Source organism: Arachis hypogaea, chromosome 3, assembly GCF_003086295.3.
Source record: "Arachis hypogaea cultivar Tifrunner chromosome 3, arahy.Tifrunner.gnm2.J5K5, whole genome shotgun sequence".
NCBI classification, from domain to species: Eukaryota; Viridiplantae; Streptophyta; class Magnoliopsida; order Fabales; family Fabaceae; genus Arachis; species Arachis hypogaea.
In genome coordinates, this window is record NC_092038.1 from 139,889,893 (window position 1) to 139,913,104 (window position 23,212).

At 37.3% G+C, this 23,212-nt stretch overlaps 2 protein-coding genes and 1 long non-coding RNA gene across 3 annotated transcripts; 2 read left to right on the forward strand and 1 right to left on the reverse strand.

Annotated features, from left to right (window-relative positions):
• Nucleotides 1-129: 129 nt before the first annotated feature.
• Nucleotides 130-13,140, forward strand: LOC112734617 (protein CHROMATIN REMODELING 4-like). The gene is given in 13 exon segments (XM_072233695.1): nucleotides 130-540; nucleotides 1,294-1,367; nucleotides 1,633-1,934; nucleotides 3,695-3,796; nucleotides 3,933-4,694; nucleotides 5,204-5,311; nucleotides 5,432-8,200; nucleotides 8,730-8,887; nucleotides 9,220-9,334; nucleotides 9,486-9,568; nucleotides 9,934-10,315; nucleotides 10,318-10,596; nucleotides 10,690-13,140. Coding segments are annotated over 11 exon segments (7,062 nt in total). The 5' UTR covers nucleotides 130-540; nucleotides 1,294-1,367; nucleotides 1,633-1,646; the 3' UTR covers nucleotides 12,706-13,140.
• Nucleotides 13,141-15,815: 2,675 nt separating this feature from the next.
• LOC112734619 (uncharacterized) lies at nucleotides 15,816-18,427 on the reverse strand. The gene is made up of 4 exons (XM_072233696.1): nucleotides 17,314-18,427; nucleotides 17,012-17,107; nucleotides 16,687-16,933; nucleotides 15,816-16,504 (listed from the first exon to the last, which is right to left on the reverse strand). Exons 1-4 carry the CDS (start codon nucleotides 17,557-17,559, stop codon nucleotides 16,413-16,415), a joined length of 681 nt encoding a protein of 226 aa, XP_072089797.1. The 5' UTR covers nucleotides 17,560-18,427; the 3' UTR covers nucleotides 15,816-16,412.
• On the forward strand, nucleotides 18,304-21,119 carry LOC112734618 (uncharacterized). Its single transcript, XR_011880455.1, has 2 exons — nucleotides 18,304-18,444; nucleotides 19,646-21,119. It is a non-coding gene; the product is annotated as an uncharacterized lncRNA (long non-coding RNA).
• Nucleotides 21,120-23,212: the final 2,093 nt, after the last annotated feature.

A 23,212-nucleotide genomic window follows, 5' to 3' on the forward strand; every position in this document is an offset into this window, starting at 1 on the left:
GGAGAAAAAAAGAACAACATTAGGGGGCAATGACTCGTGGTGGTGCCACGTGGCAGTGTGAGAGTGGAAGAGTGGCTTTTTGGGGTTGAACAAACAAGAATAAGAACAGCAACAACATCAACATTCAACAACTCTTTCTCTCTCTCTCTAAAAAAATTTATAATTTATAAAAAAAGATTCAATTTTTCTCTTCTCTCTCTTCTGCCATGTCAGAGGGTAACCCCGTCCTATGACCCCGGCGAATCCGTATTTGTGTGTGTGTCTTTCTCTCTCTAAAATACACACACCAAAAAACACACACACTCTCTCTCTCTACAAAGACAACATCAACAAACAACAACAACAGCTATCTATCTTTCTCTCTCTATCTATTTATTCATTTGTCTGCCCCCATTCTCTCTCTCTCTCTTTCTCTCGCCTCGTATCTCTCATCTTCCTTGCTTCCCATGCCCTAATACCCCCTTTTCTGCACACCCACTTCTCTCCTTCAATCTCATGCAAATCGTGTCCCTATTGCTATTTGATCCGTCATCGAGATTGGTACGCTTCTTAATTTCTGTTATTTCTGCTCCTTTTTTTTTATTCTGTGGCTTCTTGCTGGGAATTTTGGGTTCTTGGGGTTTTGTGGGTATGTGTTGTTTGCTTGTTCCAATTTGGTGCGGTTTGTATGTGTTGTTCCCTTGATGCTTGGGCCCATTTGGTCTGTGATTCTGATTCTTGCTGCAAAGTTTGTAAATTTCGTGTGTTTTGACACTTGGGGGTCTTGAACTGGTTTCTGAGCTCACTTGTTTCTTGAATGGGGATTCTGGGTCTTGGTTTGAGCTGAATGTGCATAATGCTTGACTGGTTGGAAGCAGATTGCTGAAATTTCAGTTTGTTCTTTGTGATTTTGTGGTATGCTGAAATGTGCTGTGGCTTCTTGTTCTATGTGTATGCTTTGTTAGATTCAGCACAATAATTCTTGTAAATGACACTGTCCTCTGTTATGGATAATCTGATCTTGCTTAGACTCTCAAATGAATGTGGCTTGTGGTTCTGTATATATGCTTCACGAGATTCAACGCATTCAATGGTTGTATATAACGGTGTACTATTTGATTGTATATCTATGCTGGTATGGATAATCTGATCTTGCTTTGTCAATCTGTAGTATCCGAACTAATTTACCACCTGTTCTACCTGTTGTTTCCATATTCATTTATCGGGAACATTGTAGGTCTTTTTATGTCATATTCTTTGAAGTGTTATTCATTTATCATGCTGTGGCCTAACATTTGAAATTGGATCATGTAGGCAATCGATTCCTTGTTTCTTAAGAGAATGCAACGCTATTATTCATTTTAAACTCTTCTGCAATACTGACCTAGGTAATGCCATTCAAGTTCTTTCTTGAATCAAATTTGTTTGCTTCCATGTTAGGGAGATTTGATGCTTTTGGCTTTAGTATGTTTAACAGATAATGAGGAATACTTAATCTTGGAATAATGGAACCATGTATACTCTGAATAAGTTATGAGAATGCTTCATTAGTTTGGCAAACTTCTATTATTTTCTTGTAATGGTTAGTTAAACTTTACTCACATCTGTTGAGAGAAATATGCTTATGGTCAATTGTTTTGATTGTTTATGTAGGAGGCATATGAATAATGAAGGAAAACAATTCATCAGCACCGACAATGATTAACAGTAAATGGGTTTTAAAGCGTAAGCGGAGAAAGCTCCCTTTAGGACAGGATCAATCCTCTGGTAAAGATGAATCCAATGGTAAAGAGCAGCCCAATTGTAAAGAGCAATCCAACGGTAAAGAACAATCAAATGGTAAAGATGACAATTCAGCCACATCTGAATCTTCTAGGAGTGCTTCGGTCAAACGCATGCTAAAGACTGAAGTAGTGACTGATCAATCTTCGTCCAAGAAGAAAGGACATGATGGGGTGAGTTACTTTTTTATATATGCCTGATTTGGTGTCAATGATTTTACCTTAAGTTAGCCCTTCACTAAGATAAGTGCTATGACTGAGATTATTTATAATAATCGGAATACTTCACTTCTAGTGTCAAGTTTTGCAAACCCAACCAGTAAAGAGCAAAGGGGAAGCATGCATATTGTTATGTAAATACATCATGGCCGTCAGGGCCATTTAATTATGTTCACATGTGCAAAATCATTTATATATTTTTTTATAATCGGAAATATGATTGATGAGGATGGAAGAATACAAGAGACAGGGCAAGATATCCTCTGAATGGAGTCAATGGACAACAAAAGGAAAGGGCAACTTGGTGCAAAGCATCCCACATTACATAGGGTCTAAGAAAGGACTTGGGGTGCAATGTAATCAACCTAATCTGATGCAAGCATCAATGTTTTGAATCTGTGATGTCCTTGAGATCACATAGAGAAAACTCAACCATGCTCCAAGGCTCCCCCCTTTGGACAAAAGAAGAAAAAAAAGGAATAACAAAAGATCTATAAACGAAGGAATAAGGAAAGCATAGATAATTTTTAACCCTTAGAGTGTGTCTGCCAATGGACAACCTACATCCACTTACCTGTTGAAATCACAAGCTTGTCATGAAAACAATGATTTTGTCCCTAAAACCCCTGGCATCCCTATCCAACAGTAGGACCCGAATAATAGCTAATATATTACCTGGCCAAGGGGTCTTCTTGCCATTTTTCCTCTGAAAATCTCTGAAATGAAATGTGAGGAAGTTCTCCAAACTTCCTTCCTTTTACGGAATACATGCCGTACATTCCTCAATAATATCTAGGAGTCTTTATGCAAATATCTGGAAGCTTGATAGTATAATGAATGCCGTCTCCTTCTGCCAATCGGAAAGGTGAAAACACATAGTTTTGTATTGGGATTTAGATAGTTGGAGGAAACTGATTGTGGGAAGGAAAAATGTACTTGATTAGTGAGGCTATATTCAGCACATCATGTTATTACTTGTTTCCTTTTCTATTTTGGTTTAGGATTGAATGGCATCATGCTAATTTATTGTTGGCATCTTTTACTTTGGGACCTGGATTTTGCTTATTTACTAGTATAGATACTGACTGACTAGTTATAGGAAGTTGATTATGTTAACTTTAGTATTTTCAAGCATTTCTTTTATTATGTGTTGGCTGTTTGTATCTTTCTTTTACTCAAATACAACTGTTGCTAGATTTTTTCTCACTTCCGCTACATTGGTATGGAAATATGATGTGTTATACACTGTCGAAACAATAAATATCATGATAATGGTAACTTAGTGATTAGGCTGCAGCTTAGTTACATATTACCTCGTTCATTGATTGTAATTGCACAAACACAATTGAGCATTCTCTCTGTTTTCTATATGACACCTAACTGGGTGCCTTCCTTTATTACCTATCTTTGCACTATTTCACTGCCAAGTCCATGAAAACCTAGAACTCTTCTTCCATGGTGTCTGTCTCACTTTCCTGCCTTGTTGGCTTTTACTATTTTCAGCCACATTAGCTCTAATTTTTCCTGCAATCCATGGATCCTGGAAGTTTGTCACTCTTGAATACTTTTTAATTTTCTGGTTGGTGTTTGCCTACTTTCCCTACCTGCATATTGTATGCGCTGTTTAATAGCTCTGTATTTTCCTGTTATTTTTTTATTAAATTCTATCTTTTACTCGCTGTTCTAACTGCCATATGATAAAACTTCTGGTCCAGTATTACTATGAATGCGTGGTCTGTGATCTTGGTGGCAACTTGTTGTGCTGTGATAGCTGTCCTCGCACTTATCATTTGCAGTGTCTTAGTCCACCTCTTAAGGTATGCTCATTTGAGCTGGTTTTATGCTGAGTTCTTTCTAATTTTTTAATTATTATAATTTGTATTACCAATTATGAATTACCATTCTCATTATTTGATTCTGTATCTGATAATCTGATAATGTTATCTCCTGAAGCGCATCCCCACGGGGAAGTGGCAATGTCCAAGCTGCTTTGAAGAAAATGATCACCTAAAGCCTATGGACCATTTGGAGTCAATTTCAAAACGAGCAAGGACCAAGATAGCTAAGGACAAGCCACAAGTTGGAGTCAACTCACTTTGCCTTGAGAAAGTTTCCCGAATTTTCGGAAATAAACATGTTTCCAAGAAAAGGTCATCAAGCAAGGCAAAGCCTATTTCAAGTTTGGGGGTGAAATTCTTTGATAAGAAACCATTTTCTTCCTTAGTGGATGCAAACAAACCATGTGACCCATCTGTTGGGAGTTCCATAGAAGGAACTTCATCGTGTGCCGATGTTGATGACAAAAAATCAAGTGCTTCCCCAACAGTTTTCCTTGTGGATGAGAGGGCATCTTCACCTGCAACGGAAATTGTTTCTCCTTCTAAAGATACTAATTTAGAGTCAACTGATGAACAGTTGGAAGGAAAGCCTGATTTATCTTGTAATCAAATGCCTGTGAAAAAGACAGTTGTTCTTGCAATTGGTGTTGGTGGAGAGGAGGGGAGAAAAAGGAAGCATAAAGATATTAATAATAATACTAGTCAAAAGAAGCGTAGGACTGAAAAGGGGAAAACTTTTGTCAATACATCTGTAAAGTGCAAGTCTGGTAATAATAAAACACCAAAGAAGCAGAAATCTGTAACTTATAGCATTTCTGCATCTGGATCAAAAGAGAAATTTGGAAAGAAAGATTCTGAAGTCCAGAAGAAAGATCAGGTAAATCTTGCTGCACTTGTTGTCATTAGATTTTACTGTTGGTAGGTAATTATTTCAGACTCTTGTAGAAAGTTATTTTATTTTCAGAGATAACATGTTTATATATTTATTACTTAATATATTTTAATTTTTATGTATTTGTCATAATTTATATTTTGATTAGTATTTATGTATTTTAATATCAAGTTATCAATATTACCACTATTGACTTGTTTATTCATGGAGCTAAAATCTTTATATATTTATTACTGAATTACTGAATATCCTTTCCAATTATATGTATTTTCTTAGTTTCTGCGCATTTGGTTAGATTTAGGAATGCCAAATGCTGTGCTTTATATAAGTACAGAAAATGTATAGTGTGGTAAAATATATCATACTTACGATCTGGTCTTGGATTTACATCAATATATATACTGGCTGAAATCTAGTACATGTTCACCATTGTTGTTGAGATGCTATTGCATGTGTTTATTCTTAGTGTGTGATTGTTGTTTACTTGGATGCAGATGATCTCTCGGCTAATAAAAGACACATCAAATGAGCTGGATATAGCAGGAAGGCATGTGGATGGAACTTTGATGCATGATGATAGTGCTATTGTTGAATCTTTGCAGGTAACCATAAGGAAGGGCTTATTGTTAGATGGTTTGCATCTATTTGCTAAAGAAATTGCTTTCCTTGGTATGCTCTATGTGAATATCATGGCTTATTTTTTACTCGTATCTGACTTTCAGGTTGATCGGGTTTTAGGGTGTCGAATTCAGGGTGAGAATGCAAACACAATACAACATGGATCTTTGACCATTTCAAATGACTCACCTGGTGATCAGGCAATCTCAGAAAACCAGAATAGACTAGTGGAGGATAATTCCACCGATGATAATGATTTGGATGCTGAAACAGTTGAAAATGTTGTTGATGATCCACAAAATGATATCAAAAGTTCTGGTAAAGAAGAAACATTGACAAACTCCAATAGAGTGGAAACAATTAATGTATACAGAAGATCTACAACAAAGGAAAGTAAGAAGGGAAATTCCGCAGATTCATTGAGTAAACCTACTGATGATTTAGATTCCTGTCCCAGGGATAGTAATGATCAGGATGATTCTACCGTTTCTGCTGAAAATTTGGAAAAAGCAAGTGACAAGATGGAGGTGGAGGAGAGTATCACTGTTGCTTTAAGAAGCAATGATAACAGTGGGCTTCCAGAAAACTGTGAAATACCGGCCACTCTTGAGACAAAACTGAAAGAAGTGGATATGGAGAAGGGAGTGAGTACCGATGTGATTGAGAATAAAGTTCTGGCTGCTAATGTGGCTGAATCTTCTTGTCTAGATGGAAAGAAAGTCTCCTATGAATTTTTAGTTAAGTGGGTAGGAAAATCTAATATTCATAATAGTTGGATTTCTGAATCCCGGTTGAAAGTTCTTGCCAAGAGAAAACTGGAAAATTACAAGGCAAAGTATGGGGTATCAATAATAAATATTTGTGAGGAGCGTTGGAGACAGCCTCAGCGAGTTCTTGCACTCCGCACTTCCAAAAATGGAGCATCTGAAGCATTTGTAAAATGGACTGGACTACCTTATGATGAATGCACTTGGGAAAGTTTAGATGAACCTGTGCTTCAAAAGTCTTCTCATCTGGTTACACTTTTTCATAAGCATGAAGCCCTAACTCTTGAAAGGGATGCATCAAAGGAAAATTCAGCAAGGAAAAGCAATGAACATCGGCATGATATATTTAATCTTACAGAGCAACCTAAGGAGCTGAAAGGAGGTGCCTTGTTTCCTCATCAACTTGAGGCTCTCAACTGGTTACGTAAATGCTGGTATAAGTCCAAAAATGTGATACTTGCAGATGAGATGGGACTTGGGAAAACAGTCTCTGCTTGTGCTTTTATTTCATCATTGTATTTTGAATTCAAAGCTAAACTTCCTTGCTTGGTCTTGGTACCCCTTTCCACAATGCCTAATTGGCTTGCTGAATTTGCACTGTGGGCTCCGGATGTGAATGTTGTGGAATATCATGGCTGCGCAAAAGCAAGAGCCATGATTCGCCAGTATGAATGGCATGCTAATGATCCAAGTGGGTTGAATAAGAAAACAGAAGCCTTTAAATTCAATGTGCTTTTAACTACATATGAAATGATTCTTGCTGATTCTTCTCATTTGCGCGGAGTTCCTTGGGAAGTTCTTGTTGTTGATGAGGGACATCGACTGAAAAATTCTGGAAGTAAGCTTTTCAGTTTGTTGAATACCTTCTCTTTTCAACATCGTGTACTGTTGACAGGTACCCCTCTCCAGAACAACATTGGTGAGATGTACAACTTGCTCAATTTCTTACAACCGGCATCATTTCCTTCTCTGTCTTCGTTTGAGGAGAAGTTTAATGATCTTACAACTGCAGAAAAGGTTGATGAATTGAAAAAACTTGTGGCTCCTCATATGCTTCGTAGACTTAAAAAGGATGCAATGCAGAATATTCCTCCCAAGACAGAAAGAATGGTTCCTGTTGAGTTGTCATCCATCCAAGCTGAATATTACCGTGCAATGCTTACAAAGAATTATCAAATATTGCGGAATATTGGAAAAGGGGTTGCTCAACAATCTATGCTGAACATTGTTATGCAACTGAGGAAGGTCTGCAATCATCCATATCTCATACCAGGAACTGAGCCTGATTCTGGGTCTGTTGAATTTCTTCATGAAATGAGAATAAAGGCTTCAGCTAAGCTTACTCTCCTGCACTCTATGCTAAAGGTTTTACGCAAGGAAGGACACAGAGTTCTTATTTTCTCGCAAATGACCAAGCTGCTCGACATCCTTGAGGACTATTTGACCATAGAGTTTGGGCCTAAAACATATGAGAGGGTGGATGGCTCTGTTGCTGTTGCTGATCGTCAGACTGCAATTGCACGCTTTAACCAAGACAAGAGTCGATTTGTTTTCTTGTTATCTACCCGTTCCTGTGGACTTGGGATAAATTTGGCGACTGCTGACACTGTCATCATCTATGACTCTGATTTCAACCCTCATGCTGATATCCAAGCCATGAATCGAGCACACAGAATTGGTCAGTCAAAGAGACTTTTGGTATACCGGCTTGTGGTTCGTGCTAGTGTTGAAGAGCGCATCTTACAGCTTGCCAAGAAGAAACTGATGCTTGATCAGCTTTTTGTAAATAAGTCTGGGTCTCAAAAAGAAATAGAAGATATTTTGAAATGGGGAACTGAAGAACTCTTCAATGATTCTCCTGGCTTGAACACAACTGAAAATAACAATAGTAGCAAAGATGAGACGATAATAGATGTAGCACACAAGCAACGGAAGAGGACTGGTGGTCTGGGAGATGTTTACAAAGACAAGTGCACGGATAGCAGCAGCAAGATTGTGTGGGATGAAAATGCAATTTCTAAATTGCTTGATCGATCTGACCTTCAAGATGGTTCAACAGATATTGCTGAAGGGGATACCGAGAATGATATGCTTGGCTCAGTGAAGGTAAAATAATTCACTTGCGTCTAATACAGTCTTCTATCATTTCTTTAAATTCTGGGTAGAATTGTACTGGTAAGTTATATGATGTGTGGTGTGAATACATGAATCTTGTTTTGCATGTATATGTTTGGACGAGGACCCTCTCCCATTCTTCCACTCTAGTTTAAGTTCTTACACGATGATATTTATTTTTCTGTCGAGTAATCTTAAGAGCTTATGCAATGGCTTTACTGTACTGTAGTAAATGGTTGTACTTGGTTCTAGAGGAGCTCTTTCAAAGTTTCATTTGTGATTAATGTGTAGAGTATCTAAACAGAGTTTGTTGATGCTCATGTTCCCTTTGCGCTAATATGCATCCTAGTGTGATGGGAAGTTTCTCTCTCCTACAAATGTTTTGTTCTGCATCAATTGACTGGTTAATTTCTCTTTTATTTTGATTTTTTTTCTTTGAAATATTCCACTTTGCTTACATACTGTTAGATATACAAAGACAACGATGCCCCTAATCATGATTGTAATTTTTTTTATTCAGGCGGTCGAGTGGAATGATGAGCCAACTGAAGAGCATGGAGTGGATGAATCTCCTCCTCACGGAACTGATGATTTGTCTACTCAAAATTCTGAAAAGAAAGATGATATTGTTATGATTGCCAATGAAGAAAATGAATGGGACAGACTACTGCGTGTGAGGCAAGGAGCTTTTACTTGCTTGTATCCTCTATTTCTGTAACATTTTACCTAAATCAAGTTGTGTGAATGTTTACTTATGCACCTAATTACCTATTTAAAAAGAATAGAATTATCATTTTAGCTCTAAACCATATAATGGTAAAGGTGCTACAGTTATGAGATAATGGCTTTTGAAAAATCAGAACCTTTTAAATGAAACCTGGGATAGGTTATATCTCTAGAAATGATGGTTGTACAATTATCATCATCATCATCATCATCATTATTATTTGGCAGCACAATTAGCTATCCAGTGTTCTGAATGTTTCTTCTGCGTATAATCTGGTTTGCAGGTGGGAGAAATATCAAAGTGAGGAGGAAGCGGCTCTTGGTCGAGGGAAGCGCCAGAGGAAAGCTGTTTCTTATAGGGAAGCATATGCTCCGCACCCAACTGAAACAATGAGCGAGGTAATTTGGTTTCTTTCTGATTTTAAGTAAACCTACTTTTAAACAAGCTTTAGAAGAGAAATGAAAAGGGTTCGCTCCTTTGGTAACATCTCAGTATCCTGAACGGTGTTTTCTTGATGTTAATGTTTTATTGATGTGCTTTTTCTACCAGAGTGGCGGTGAGGAGGAAAAAGAGCCAGAGCCAGAACCCGAACGTGAGTATACACCAGCAGGACGGGCTCTGAAGACGAAATAGTATGTTTTCTGCCTTTGAAATTTCCGAGTTTCTCTGCAGTTACTAAATATGGGTATAAAAGATAAATTTGTCCTTTATGGAGCATTTATAAAGTCCTACTTGCTGTCGGCTAAATTGTTCATGGTAGTTTGAATTCTCATACATTAATTTCAGCTAAACAAACTGGTTATATATGGTATATTGATACCTCCTTCCTGGTACTGGTTAGATTATTTCTATATTGGTCTGAATTATTCACTGTAATACTAATTCTCAAGCTAGTATATATGTTGTGCACTTGTAGTTGGTACTGTTTTCCGGAATGGTATAAGCTTCATAATTAAATGTGCTCTCAATGCTGAAAACACTTTCTATTATTGGACAGTGCTAAGCTCCGTGCTCGGCAGAAGGAGCGAATTGCTCGGAAGAAAGAAGCAGCATCACGTCCTCCTGAGGAAATCCCAGGAGTTGAGCCACTCCCACAATTTCCAACTAATACTAAGGGTGGGGACATAGGAGCTGGAGCAATGCATCCCGTTCAAGAGGTGCCTTCCATCAACTTAGTGGACAGCAAATCTAATCAACTTGCAGAAGCACAAGTTCAGAACAGCAACAACACAGATACCATTTCAAGGATCGACAGGCTTTCGAAACATAAAATGAGCAACCATTTTGATGCTCATTTGAATAATCCAAGCCGTACTCTACCTGACATTTTTGTCCCAAATCACCATATTAAGGGCGGACCAAGTACCTCAAACTCTATGCCCCCAACAATTTGTTGCCTGTCCTGGGACTTTGTGCTCCTAATGCTAACCAGATGGAATCATCAGAAAGTAATGTTCCCAAGTTAAATTGGAGACAAAATAGACATGGAGTCAGACAAGAATTTCCATTCAATCTTGCCTCTTGCTCTGGGACATCCATGGATGCAGAGGTCAGAAGTCAGGAAATGGCACCAAATACCAAAATACCAGATGCCTCGACTGAAAATGTTAAACATAGTTTCAAAAATAGCATCCCTGACAGCAATCTCCCATTTGTTCCGGTATGCTCACTTAGTATGATGAGTTTGGACTTAATTTTGGGTTGCCATTGGCTTTATGTGTGGTTTTAATTCATATCCATTTGCTTTTTGCAGTTCCCACCTTCTGTTAAAGGAAAGGAATCCAATGCATTTGAAAAATCAGGTGCTAGATTCTCTGCTTTCCAGGAGAAGATGGCCCTGCCAAATCTGCCATTTGATGAAAGGTTACTGGCACGATTTCCGCTTACAACGAAGAGCATGGCAAATTCACATCTGGACCTCTTACCGAATTTGTCATTAGGAGGCAGGTTTGAACCTCTGAATGGATCTGGGCAAGACCTTCCAACAATGCCAGCACTACCTACTTTCAAAAATCCCCCTGAAGACATGTTCAGATATAATCAGCAAGACAGGGATGTTCCTCCCACCTTGGGTTTGGGACAAAGACCAACCCCATTCCCATCTTTCCCAGAAAACCATAGGAAGGTGCTTGAAAACATAATGATGCGAACCGGCTCTGGATCGAGTAGCTCGTTAAAAAAGAAGTCAAAATCAGATGGATGGTCTGAAGATGAGCTCGATTCCCTGTGGATTGGTGTCCGTAGGCATGGAAGGGGTAATTGGGATGTCATGCTCAGAGATCCCAAGTTAAAGTTTTCAAGGTATAAGACGCCTGATGATTTATCAGGGAGGTGGGAAGAGGAACAAGTAAAGGTCTTTCAGGGGCCAGCTTTTCCTGTGCCAAGATCTTCCAAGATGACAAAGTCTACCAAAGCTGCACATTTTCCAATCTCTGATGGAATGATGGAAAGAGCTTTACAAGGGAGCAAATTCATCTTGCCACCGAAATTTCAAAACCATTTGACCGACATGAAATTAGGGATAGGTGAGTCTGTGTCTGGTCTGCCACATTTTAGGACATTGGATCGACCTAGTTTGCAAAATGATCAGTTTGTGCCAGTACCATCTTGGAGTTCAGACAAACATAGAGCAAAACTACCTGAAGATGGTTCTGCTGAAGCATCTGATAGGCCTGGGACTTCTAATGTTCTTTCTGAGCACCCATTTATGCTCAATTCTTTTGGAGCCAGTTCCTTGGGTTCTTTAGGTTTGAATTGCTCAGGTGGCCTTGATATACGGCAGAAGGAAGATGAACAAGGAAACAGGAAGCGAGGAAAGTTGCCAGAACTTCTGGATGGATCGTCCAACGATTTGCGCGATAATCGTGCAAATGTGGGAAATGGTGAATCAATGGGCTCAGGATTGGCATCTAACGCCATTAGACCTGATCTTTCACACTCAAAAGGAGATGATGTAGCTGGAAGTAGTACTTCAAAAGACAAGCTTCCACACTGGTTGCGAGAAGCCGTGAGTCCCCCTGCCAAGCATCCTGATCCTGAACTGCCACCTACAGTATCAGCAATTGCTCAATCAGTTCGCATGTTATATGGAGAAGATAAGTCAACAATTCCTCCTTTTGTGATTCCTGGACCACCTCCATCCTTGCCAAAGGATCCCAGGTGTATCCTCAAGAAGAGGAAGAGGAGAAGGTCACCTAAGTTTGATCAGGGTCTTGCAGATTTTGCAGGATCCAGCAGGGACTTCCCCAGCAACCGCGATGCTGATAATGGTGCTTCAAGCTCAACTCCATCGGGGCCACCATTTCCTCTACTTTCTCAGACAGCAACTCGAGGACCTCAGCAGGTCGAATCCAACCTCAGCTTGCCTCTTCTAAATTTAAAAGATTCAAGTCCATCACTCTCATCCGGACTGTCTCCTTCCCCTGAAGTGCTTCAATTGGTTGCATCTTGTGTTGCTCCTGGGCCTCATCTTCCGCCAGTTTCGGGTGCTTCAAGCTTTCTTGAGGGCAAGCTCCCATTGCCAAGGCCTGTTGCCAGAGCCAAATTCAAGGACTCTGAAGGTGCCTTTGAAAACAAGAAAGCGCATCAAGTTTCACCAAAAACTTGGTGTCCACCTGAAGACGATATAGTAGAACTCCCTGACAGCGGAGATTCCAGCAAGACTCAATCGGATCCTTCCCGGGTCGAACGACCCGATGAGGTTGAGGAGGTATCATCCGAGGGAACAGTCTCGGATCATGCGGTGAGAGATCAGGAAACACAACTGTAGTTTCTTGAATTATAAATAAAAACCATATTCTTTTCTTGCTGCTTAGAGCCTTCTCACCAAGATTAGAGCCTTCTCACCAAGATGCTAGAATTTTTGTAGGTATGACAATGAGTGAAACTAGCAAATATAGGATTGTTGAGAACATGTGAAGGTTTTTGTCTCCAAGTGAAAATGAAATATAGTATTGCTTGCTGGGTATTTTGTTTTATTCCATGGCATTTTTTCAGTTGGAACAAGATACATAGTGCCATGAAGCATTTGGAAACATTTGTGCTGCAGTAACAGTACATAAACATTACTACTGCAGTGACATGTTCTATTCTATCATTCTGCCTAGGAGAAAGGGTAAAGTTTCATAACCTAATGTTCTTGAGAATTTTGAAATATATTGTATTCTGAATTTTAATGATATATACAAGCTGTTTATGTATATAACTCTTTCAATTGGATGGGTCCGAAATTTTTTTATTTTTTGGTTGTTATTTCCTAGGCAAAGTGAAATTGCCCAAAGCCAAATTTAAATAGTGAATAACTACATTTCAAATATATTTTCAAATGCCTGATGGATGTGTTACTTGAAATGTAGACATTTATTTCAATGTCTAAGGAATTATAACTCATAAATCATATATAAAAAGTGAAGATTTTATCTAAATATAGAATTGCCTTATACTTGAATTAACAATTAACATGTGTTATTTGATCCAACTTTATAATCTCATACTTTGCAGTTTGCATATCAATTTGGATCTATACAATTTTTCTAAATATTTAAAATTGGATTAACTAAATTCCTAAAGTGGTTCTTCAGATTTGGGCTGTGCACCAATTTGACTCTTGAGATTCCAATTATACTATTTTGGACTCCAAGATTGCGCTCCGGGCTACATACTGGCTCTTCACGCCAATTTCGGCGTGAGTCAGCAATTGACTTGCTGATGTGGCATAACTATTGCCACTTAGGATGAGCATAACAATTAGATGACGTGGATAGGAGTGTACAATTCTCCAATTTAGTCCCCGTTCCCTTTATAAACCCTAAAGCTTCTTCTTCCTCCTCTCATTCTGGTTCTCTCCATCCACGTTCTATTCTTCATCTTCAATCTATAGAAATAATCGTTGCCCATGATAGGCAGGCATTGGGAGCCACATTGCAGGAAGCTTGAACTGGTCATTCATCATAACAATCTCTAAGTTTACTACTCATTCACCATAATAATCCTTCTCATTCACCATCGTGTATCTAAATTAGTCCCAACACCAAACATTACAATAGTTTATACCAATCATGTCTAGATTAAAGTGAAATGAAGTGAAGTTACGAGAGTACTTTTTGCATATCAGAAATGAAGCTCCATCCACGTGTTTTATAGTCACTAAGATCTTTATGTAGCAACTCTAGGAACCACTTCCAATTATCCTTGTTCTCCACTTCCATAATTGTCCATGCAATGACGTATATATGGTTGTTAGCATCTTGTCCAACAACCAATAGGATTTATCTTGCTTGACTCAAGTTTTCACTTTCTTACTTTACTTATGGATAAAATGGAATATATCTTACCCTACTTCACATGAATAGGAATAGAAGAGAGGGATGTTCTAACTCGACCCATAAGAGGAAGGGTAGAGATAGATTAGGGAAGGAAGTTAGTATAAGTCTTTGTACTTGTATCATTGCCCTCCGAATACAGTCTTCAAGAAGGCACCATCAAGTCCAATTAGTGGATGACACTCAGCCTTAAAACCATTCTTGCATCCACTCAAACAAACGTACATCTTCTCAAAAATTACCTCACCACTTGGCAAAAGCTTTATGCATATCTGAATTGTGGAACCTGGGTTGGTCTTCAGCAGAGTTTCACCATAATTCCTCGTCAAGGCATATTGTGCCTTCGCATCACCATAAATTACATTCCTAGCATAAAAAAGTGTCCGTAAGATTGAATTCCTATTAAGTGACAAATCGTATTTGGTCTTAAAGAATGTTGTAGCCTCACAATGCCAAATTGAGATATTTTCTCACTTTTTTCACCAACTTACTAGCCACCCAGTTTCTATTTGCTGTCCTATTTTTATCTTCTGTTGGATATATATGATCATCTAGGAAGGTCTTAACTTGCCAACAACTGTTCCCATGATCCCTCGAAGCATAGACTACCCACTTGCATTTCTTCACTTTACATACTGCCCTAATCTTTTTGCTATCATTCTTTTTGAACCTGATTCGCCTTCGTTCTTGTATAGTAAACTCCCTCGTTACCTCTTTGAAATTCCACTTAGTGTTGAACTTTATGCCTACTTCCAAGTGCAATTCACCAAACCTAGCAACATGCCTAAACACTGGAAAATTTTTCTCTGATTCGTCCTCTTCATCCAGCTCATCTTCTGAATTCGGTGGGATTTTCATCTCCAAAGAATACCATGAATCTGCACTATCGAATTCTGAAACCCGGATCATAGGCATTATAAAGATCAGCCCTGGTACCCCTAACAAATCCAATGTCAACTTCGTCATCTGAAACGTCTTCCACAAATGCATTATCATCAACACAAACCTTCTCCTTCCCTTTTTCCTTTCCACTACCCTACTGAACCTTCTTTCTCAGATTTTATTTTCTTTTTTTATTCTTGGAGGAAGTAATTTCGTCTCCAATGCCTGATTCAAATGAACTATCTTCCAGCAGTACGAGCTTATACAGCTTATCGTAAGCACTCTCATAGCTGTTATGAGAGTCTAAGTCAGAAGAGAGCAATATGGCATCACCTCCATCTAACTTGATTTTGAAACAGCTTTCCCTAAAGCCTTGGGGGTGAAAGATCTCAAACAATAATATCTCCTGGTCTTGGTCACTTTCTTTTGTGTAGGTTTCAGGATTATCTTATGTAACATCCTTACTATCAGAATGTCACGCTTCCGGCTGCACCACTTTAATAACGAGGACATTACGATGACTTCTATATACTTAATAATAAAATAGAAGCCTTTTAACTCGAAACTGTATCGCTGTATGCTTTAAAAAACTAAAAGTTCTTTTTCTTTTTACAAATATGCTTATATAAACAAATTCAATCACACACACACACACACACACACACGAGACTTTTCATACAAGTAACTTAAAAATATTACAAACATAAATATCATTACAACTCCTATCCCTCTTAACTAAGGCGAGAAAAAAACTATAACTAATATATAAATATACAACAGAATCAGATGTGTAGAAGAAACTCCTTAGTTCCTCATCCGTCCTAAAAAGAAAAATATGTAGGGGGTGAGAACCTAACCACACGGTCTCACTAGAAAAGTTTTGGAATTGTCATGAGAGAAATATAAAAGAAAGTTGTTTTCAATCACAATGATCATCGCTCGTCTTGTGAATCTTTTCAAAAACTAACGGTTACTTATTAAAAACCCAAATTCATATTTCCATTATAAAATCTTAAAAGTTATTTAAACTATATGAATGACCAACTTGTTCTAAGCGTAGGTTCATTAAGTCTATGTTAAACCAGTTTGATTTTTCATACTTTACTAAACTTAAACATAAATCAATCGCGGCCTCCAGCCCATCACATAATCAATCATGGCCTCCGGTCTAAGCAAAAGCAATCAACACACAACCCACCGCAGTCAATGTGAATGTCAACGAGTTAATACTCAAAATGGTCTCTGAAATTTGACCCCCGACGTAATTTAGCCCTCAAACTTTCAATTGACTCAAATTGTACCCTAAAATTTTGACCCGTGCCTCAATTTGATCCTTCCGTAGTTTTCCGTCACTGGAAAGTTGACCTGGCAAATTTCAGGGGCCATATGGTCAACAATTTGGTTTCAATTTTTATTTTCTATTTTCACTTTCAATAATTTCTATTTTTAAGATTTTGTGAAAAAAAAAGAAACAAAATTATACTAAACCAAACAGTAAAAATAGGCACCAATCAGTCCCTGGTTTTCTTGAATAAAATTATACTTACCAAATATAGTTGATTTTAAGGGAAATCTGATTAATGAACCCTTAACTCTTAGCTCCCGGTTTTGCTTGTTGTTTCTACTTTGTTTCTCCAAAACTGCAGAACTACTACTGCTACTTTTCCCAGCATGAAAATCTATCACCTTATTTACCTTTTCATGGTATACAGCAGGTGGGGCAAGCCTCAATTGAGGCAAGTTTTCTATCTGAATAAATCTCTCATTTTTCTGCAAGCTGTTCAAGATCTCAAACTGCAAAACCATTACTAAGGTTAATAAAATCTCTAGAAAATTCATGACCTTAATATATAGTGATTTGTGTGTAAATACTCGTGATATCTGTTGATGTCCATAAGAATTCTCTGCTATATCATTTTCATGCAGAGGAATGGGGCTTCCATGTGGGGTTGGCATCTTGTAGAGAATCTGCTGATCAAGCCATTGTCAACGATAGCTGATTTGTTTCTAGACCTCAAGATTTCAGGTCATAATGCAAGTAACAAGAAGTTCCAAATGTGATAAAATAAAATGGTTAAATAATAAATACTTAGCCAGATAAAAGTTAATATTTGGTACCACTAAACATCTGGGAACCAAAAGGTTAATATCATCAAAAGGGTCCCTGAACTCACTTGGTGATATTGAGTGCTCTCACAAAGTTCTAGTACATATGCATCCCAGTCTGAATCAGGCAGTATTTCCGAAAGTGCAAGCACTTGTGTTTCTTTATTTTTTGGAGTTAAACCATGAACCAAGACATTTGTTGCAGAGTACCTCTCTGAAGTCAAATATTCAAATATTTGACACAGTACATCCTTTGAGATTTTAGCTCTTTGGAGAGCGACATAATAGGCAATGAACTCAAACAGATAACCCATGTCCTTCAATGGCCACTCTTTTATCAACCCATCATCACCACTACTAGAGGTCGTGTCTGGTGAAACAGATTTAATATCAATTAATTTAACAAGAGCATCTACTGTGTTCTGAACCAAAGTACTTTGATGTTCTGTAATACCATTTTCTTCTTTTGCTTCTTCAATGGATTGATCAATCGAGTTTAGTGAAGATGAACCAGTAATTGAAATTTCATCTTCATCAAACGCACATCTAAGAACATCTAATGTAGCTTCAGTGTCCAACTCTAAGAGAAGATATACATTCAGACAGGGTTGTTTTGCAACTAAGTTTGATTTTGCCTGTGATTTTGAAGCATTAGAGTCTTCTAACAAGAACTCTACAAGTTCCTTTCTAAGAGTCTAATTTCAGAAAGTGGTTTTAAGTCTCACCGATGCTATGCGCACATGGTGTTGCTGTAGGCCAAGTTGGAAGCTTTTCACACTTGTTTACCTAGTACTATGCATATCAGGGTCACCCAAAATTTCCTAGCACAAGCAACGGAAGATTCAGAAGAGGAGTGGATGCAGACAGCCAACCTGAGCACCACGATGGCAAAGAAGAACCAGAATACGCAGAGCCAGAGCAGAGGCAGATGCTGACTCACAATTATGACGACGATGATGACTCAAAGGCCGAAGCAGAGGATGGCGAAGGCTAATGGAATAAAGAAGCACCAGAAGAGGCAGATCCAGAGAACATGCTAGAGCTACCTGAGGCTTGCTCCTGCTCCCCAATCCCCCTGTTTTTCTCTTTCCAGCGTGTCAAATGCTGCCGGCACCACTTCTAGTGGCCGACCACCACTGCTGCTGCTCAGTCTAGCAACCCTGTACCCCTTACTCTGTCTCTGTTTGCTTTACTTCCAGGTTTTTATATTTTATATTTTATTTTTTTCGTTTCTTTTAATTTCTTTGTTCATTTTAGTTAATTTTGATTAGTTAGTTTGATTTGGTTAATTGGTTAGTTAGATTAATTCTCTCTGTTAGTTGATTATAGGTTAGGTTAGGTTAGGTTAATTTAGTTAGTTTACTAGTTTCTGATTCTTGGCTCAATGTGTTTGAAATTGTTCTAAGTTGGTGATGTATGGTGGAGATTCACTGTTTTACTACTGTTTTTCTGAGTTTGCTGTTATATTCTGTTGAACCAGTTTGATTGATGTTTTTGTTGGATTAATGGATAATTTGCCGACGAGCTAAATTGGTTACTTGATCTGATTGTCTGAATTTTGTTAATCCATGATATTGATTGCTGGATTCTTTGGTTTTTACTTTATTATTTCTATTTGCCATGTTGTTATGCTATCTTACATGTTGGATATGGTTTAGTGAATATGTATTATGTGCTGATGAATTGGAATTGCAATTTATTGGTTTGATCATGCCGAATTTCTGAGTTATCTTGTTGCTTTTGTGTTATTAAGGCTGAATTTGATGCATTTGTGTTGCAAAGTTCCCTTATTATTGTTATTTGGTATTGTTTCTGACTTTGCATCCCAATTATTTGCAACATACATCAAAATGCTTTTTATTGAACATTTTGGTCAATTCTTTGACATCATTTCTTATTCTCTTCCTGTTTTACCTATTTGCATTGATGGAGTTTGAATTGGTTTTAAATTGACCAAAATGTTTGCATTTGGTATGTTTGAGGTTCTTTTTGCCTAATTATACAAGATTGACAAATTTTGGCCTATGTAAAACATTTAATTCATTTCGTTTGTCCTTAATTGGTTTTTGGAATACATTAGGCTTGGAACTTCCCGTTTTTCATATTAATCTTGTGATTTTATTGTTGGAAAGCATTTTGGTGTTTGAACTTGCTATACTTGCCTTGTTGACCATTATTCTTGTTTATTCATTCACCAATTGCTTATGCTTTATGCCTATATGTCTCATTTATGTTTTGAATTACATGTTGTAGCTACCATGTAATTTGATTCATTATTTCTTGTTTAGGCATTAAGTTGAGAATATTGCTTCTGTGCCCTTGAGTGCTGCTTATGTATACCCTTGCTTTGTTTGCCGTGTGATTACATTTCACATACACCTTTTTTTTATTCTTTTACAGGATGACCGCCAGAAAAGGAAAGGAAAAGACAAAGGGCATAGAGCCGAGTAAGAGGGGAAGAACCCGACAAATTACTGAATCAGTGGATAAACCACAATCTGAGAGGACGATCAGTAGGAGAGGCCAGATTAATCAAAGAACACCTTCTACTGATCTGTCTAAGTTCTCCAACCTCTACTCAGAGCTCAAGTTTTTTGAATTTCAAAAGAGGAGCCTCCATGTTGAGCGAAAGCTCCAGATCCTCCCTGAGATGAGAAAGTTCACTGATGATTGGATTGATCAGCGGGGATGGAAATGCATCTTGGGTTCTTGAATTCTATGCCAACTACTACATGGGAGTCCTCGATGCAGTTTACCTCATAGACAAGCAGATTTTGGTGACTGACGAAGTCCTCGAGGAGATCCTTCACATCCCGCCTAAGCTTGAAGGCCAGGATGATTATGAGAGGGCGGAGGAGGATCGACTCATTTTGACCTTTGATTGGCACAAGGTCCTAGAGGTGATAGCCCAGTCGGATAGCACATGGATTTATGGTACTCAGAAATCGGGCCCCAAATCTATTGCCATCAAGTACCTGACTATTGAGGCCCGAGTATGGCATCAGATTCTCACTAACTATGTGATGCCAAGTACCTATGAGACCGATATCACAGCAGATATGGCGGTTTTTATCTGGTGTGCTTTGGAGGGTAAACAGATGTACCTTCCAAGACTCGTCAGGAAGTACATGGGACGAGCTCACATCATGGGCAACCTAGCCTTCCCTTGCTTGAACACTCGGTTAGCTCTGAGGGCCGAGGTTGTCTGGGAGGACGCTGATGAGAGACCTACAATCGCCGGAAGTAAGAAGATCATACCTCATGGCGACTTGTACAAATCTTAGCCATCCACCAGATGCAGAGGGTGCAGCCAGGCATCCACTTCAGCACCAGCACCTAAGCAGCCACAGTTAGCAGCAGCACCACCATCACCATTATCACAGCCGATCCATCATCTTGTCCAGAGACTCTTCGAGGAGATAACCCGCTTGGAGCGTCGTAGGAAGTGACGCTATGAGAATATCAAGCGTCAAAACTGGAATTGGGACCCGATGATCGAGGAATTAGACACCCCTCAGAGCATTGCAGTGAGAAGGAGCAGAATCCACCAGTTAAAGGTGGTGATGAGTAAAGCTCCAACTTGTTTTACTTGCACGGAAGACCGTGCATATTTTTAAATGTGGGGAGGTCGAGCGACAAGATCGGCTGTTGGGTGATAATTTTTCCTTCCAAACACTTACTTTTTTATTTTCATTATACTTTTTGATTATTTGCTAGTATTTTGATACTTTGAGTACCTTTTAGTTTATTGTACTTTTTATTTTGATTTGTATATATTTTAAATATCTTTTCGAGTTTTAGCGTATTTTACTTCTTGCATATGGTTTGTACATATATATCTTTAGCATTTAGTTATTATTGGATAATGTGATAATGATTTGTACATATATTCTAGTTTACTTTTCTATATGCATATGATGATTTGGATTGATAGAGAATAAGAAAAGAACCTAAAATTTTGATTTTTTATCCAATCGCATCATGCATACATATATATACATAATAAGTTTAGTCAAAATAATTAATTTTCAAGACATTTATTTATAGGGCATCCCATTAATTTGAGCTTTTATGTGTGGTTGAATTATATTAACCACTATTTTCATTCTTGTGTGTTATTCTCTTTCTATGATTGCAATATTTGACTTGTTTAATTTTTTATGTCAAATATTTTGTGTATGAATGCATTTACATCATTGAGGCCTTTATTTTATTTAGCTCACTTACCCAAATGGTCTTACCTTTTTATCTACCATTGTTAGCTAATATTGAGCCTATTTAATCCCCTTTTTGTTCTTAATTTTAGCACAATACTACTCCTAAGTGAAAAAACAATAATTATTTAGTTTAGATCTTTGCTTAGACTAGTGAGAATGTGCATCATCTAAGTGTGAAAAATTTGAAAATATTGGTTGAGAAAAATGGGTATTTTGCATTTTTGTTGAAAATCTTGAAAATTGGGTACATACTCATGCATTGAATGTTGAACCATATGCACTAATCTTTTTATATATATTATCTTATTGAAAAAAAAAAGAGTTTGAAAAAAAGAAAAATGAGAAAACAATAAAAAAAGGGACAAATGTTATCAAAAAAAAGTTTGAGAAATAACTGCATATGTGATATGAATTAAAAGAATGCATGAGTGTGAAAAAAAAGTGAATAATAGGTAGTTAGATTTTGCATTAGAGTTGAATAGGTTGTCATAGGTTAGGTGGGGGTTTAAGTTAATCAAAAACTCAATTTCAAGTCTACTTAGACAAATACAATCTTACCATGACTCTAACCCCATTACAACCATTTAAAAGTCCTCATGATACTTGTATATATGCATTGAATAATTATTGATTGTTAGATGAAAAATAAGTCTTCGAAAGCAAGATTATAAGAGAATTGAGTGAATCGACCCTATACACTTGAGCGATTAGAGAGTATACACATCTAGCGAGAGATTTAATTGCTCAATTCTATATTTTCACCTTTTATTATCTATTATCTTGCAAGTTATTATATCTTTTAGAACTCAAATTGATTTATGAGGATTGCATTGATTGCTATATTGAGTTAGCCCTCTATACATATATGTTTTTTTGAAAATTAATTTGTTTTGACTAAGTAGATACTAATAGATACAAGTAGATAGATAGATAGACAGACAGATATAGATAGAATAGATATAGATAGCTTGCTTTTAATTGGTGTGAATATCCCTTGATCTTGTCTTTCTTGATGTTTAGCATGAGAACATGCTATTGTTTAAATAAAGGGAGGTTGATAAATCCATATTTTATGATGAATTTTGGGTGGAAAAGAGTAGAATTTATCAACTTATCTTACATTTATTCATTGAAATTGTATGTTTTTGTGAATTTCTCTTAATTGTGCTTAATTATAAAAAACATATTTTATGCTTTAAAATTGCTAAATTTAATTCACTTTTATCTCATTTGATGCCTTGATATATTTGTTTAAGTGATTTAAGGTTTAGAAAGCAAGAATGGTTTGAAGGAATGGAGGAAAAGCATGCAAAAATGAAGGAATTATGAAAAATTGAAGTTTTGAAAATATTTCACAAGTAGCAGCACGTGATTTGCTTAAGTAAACATGTGGATCGCGATTTCATGCCCATTTTTTTGTCTAATCCAACTCATTTGTTATGCATATGGAGGCAATATTCAAGGGAGATCAAGCAAGTAGTGTAAGTAGTATAGTAGTAGTTTAAAATGATGTTTTAGGTAAAATTCTAGTAGAGGCTCCAACTTCTCTCTAGAATTTAGGGTTTCTTAATTTAATTTCTTCTTAATTTTAGATTTTTATCATTGTTTTCGTTTAATTTTTTTTATATTTTCATGCTCTAATATCTTGATTCCCTTAGTTTTACTTGTTAGCTTCTCAATTTTGATTAATTTTAGTTATTGAACACTTGTTGAATTTTTATTTTCTTTAATGTAATTTTGATGTTTTTCA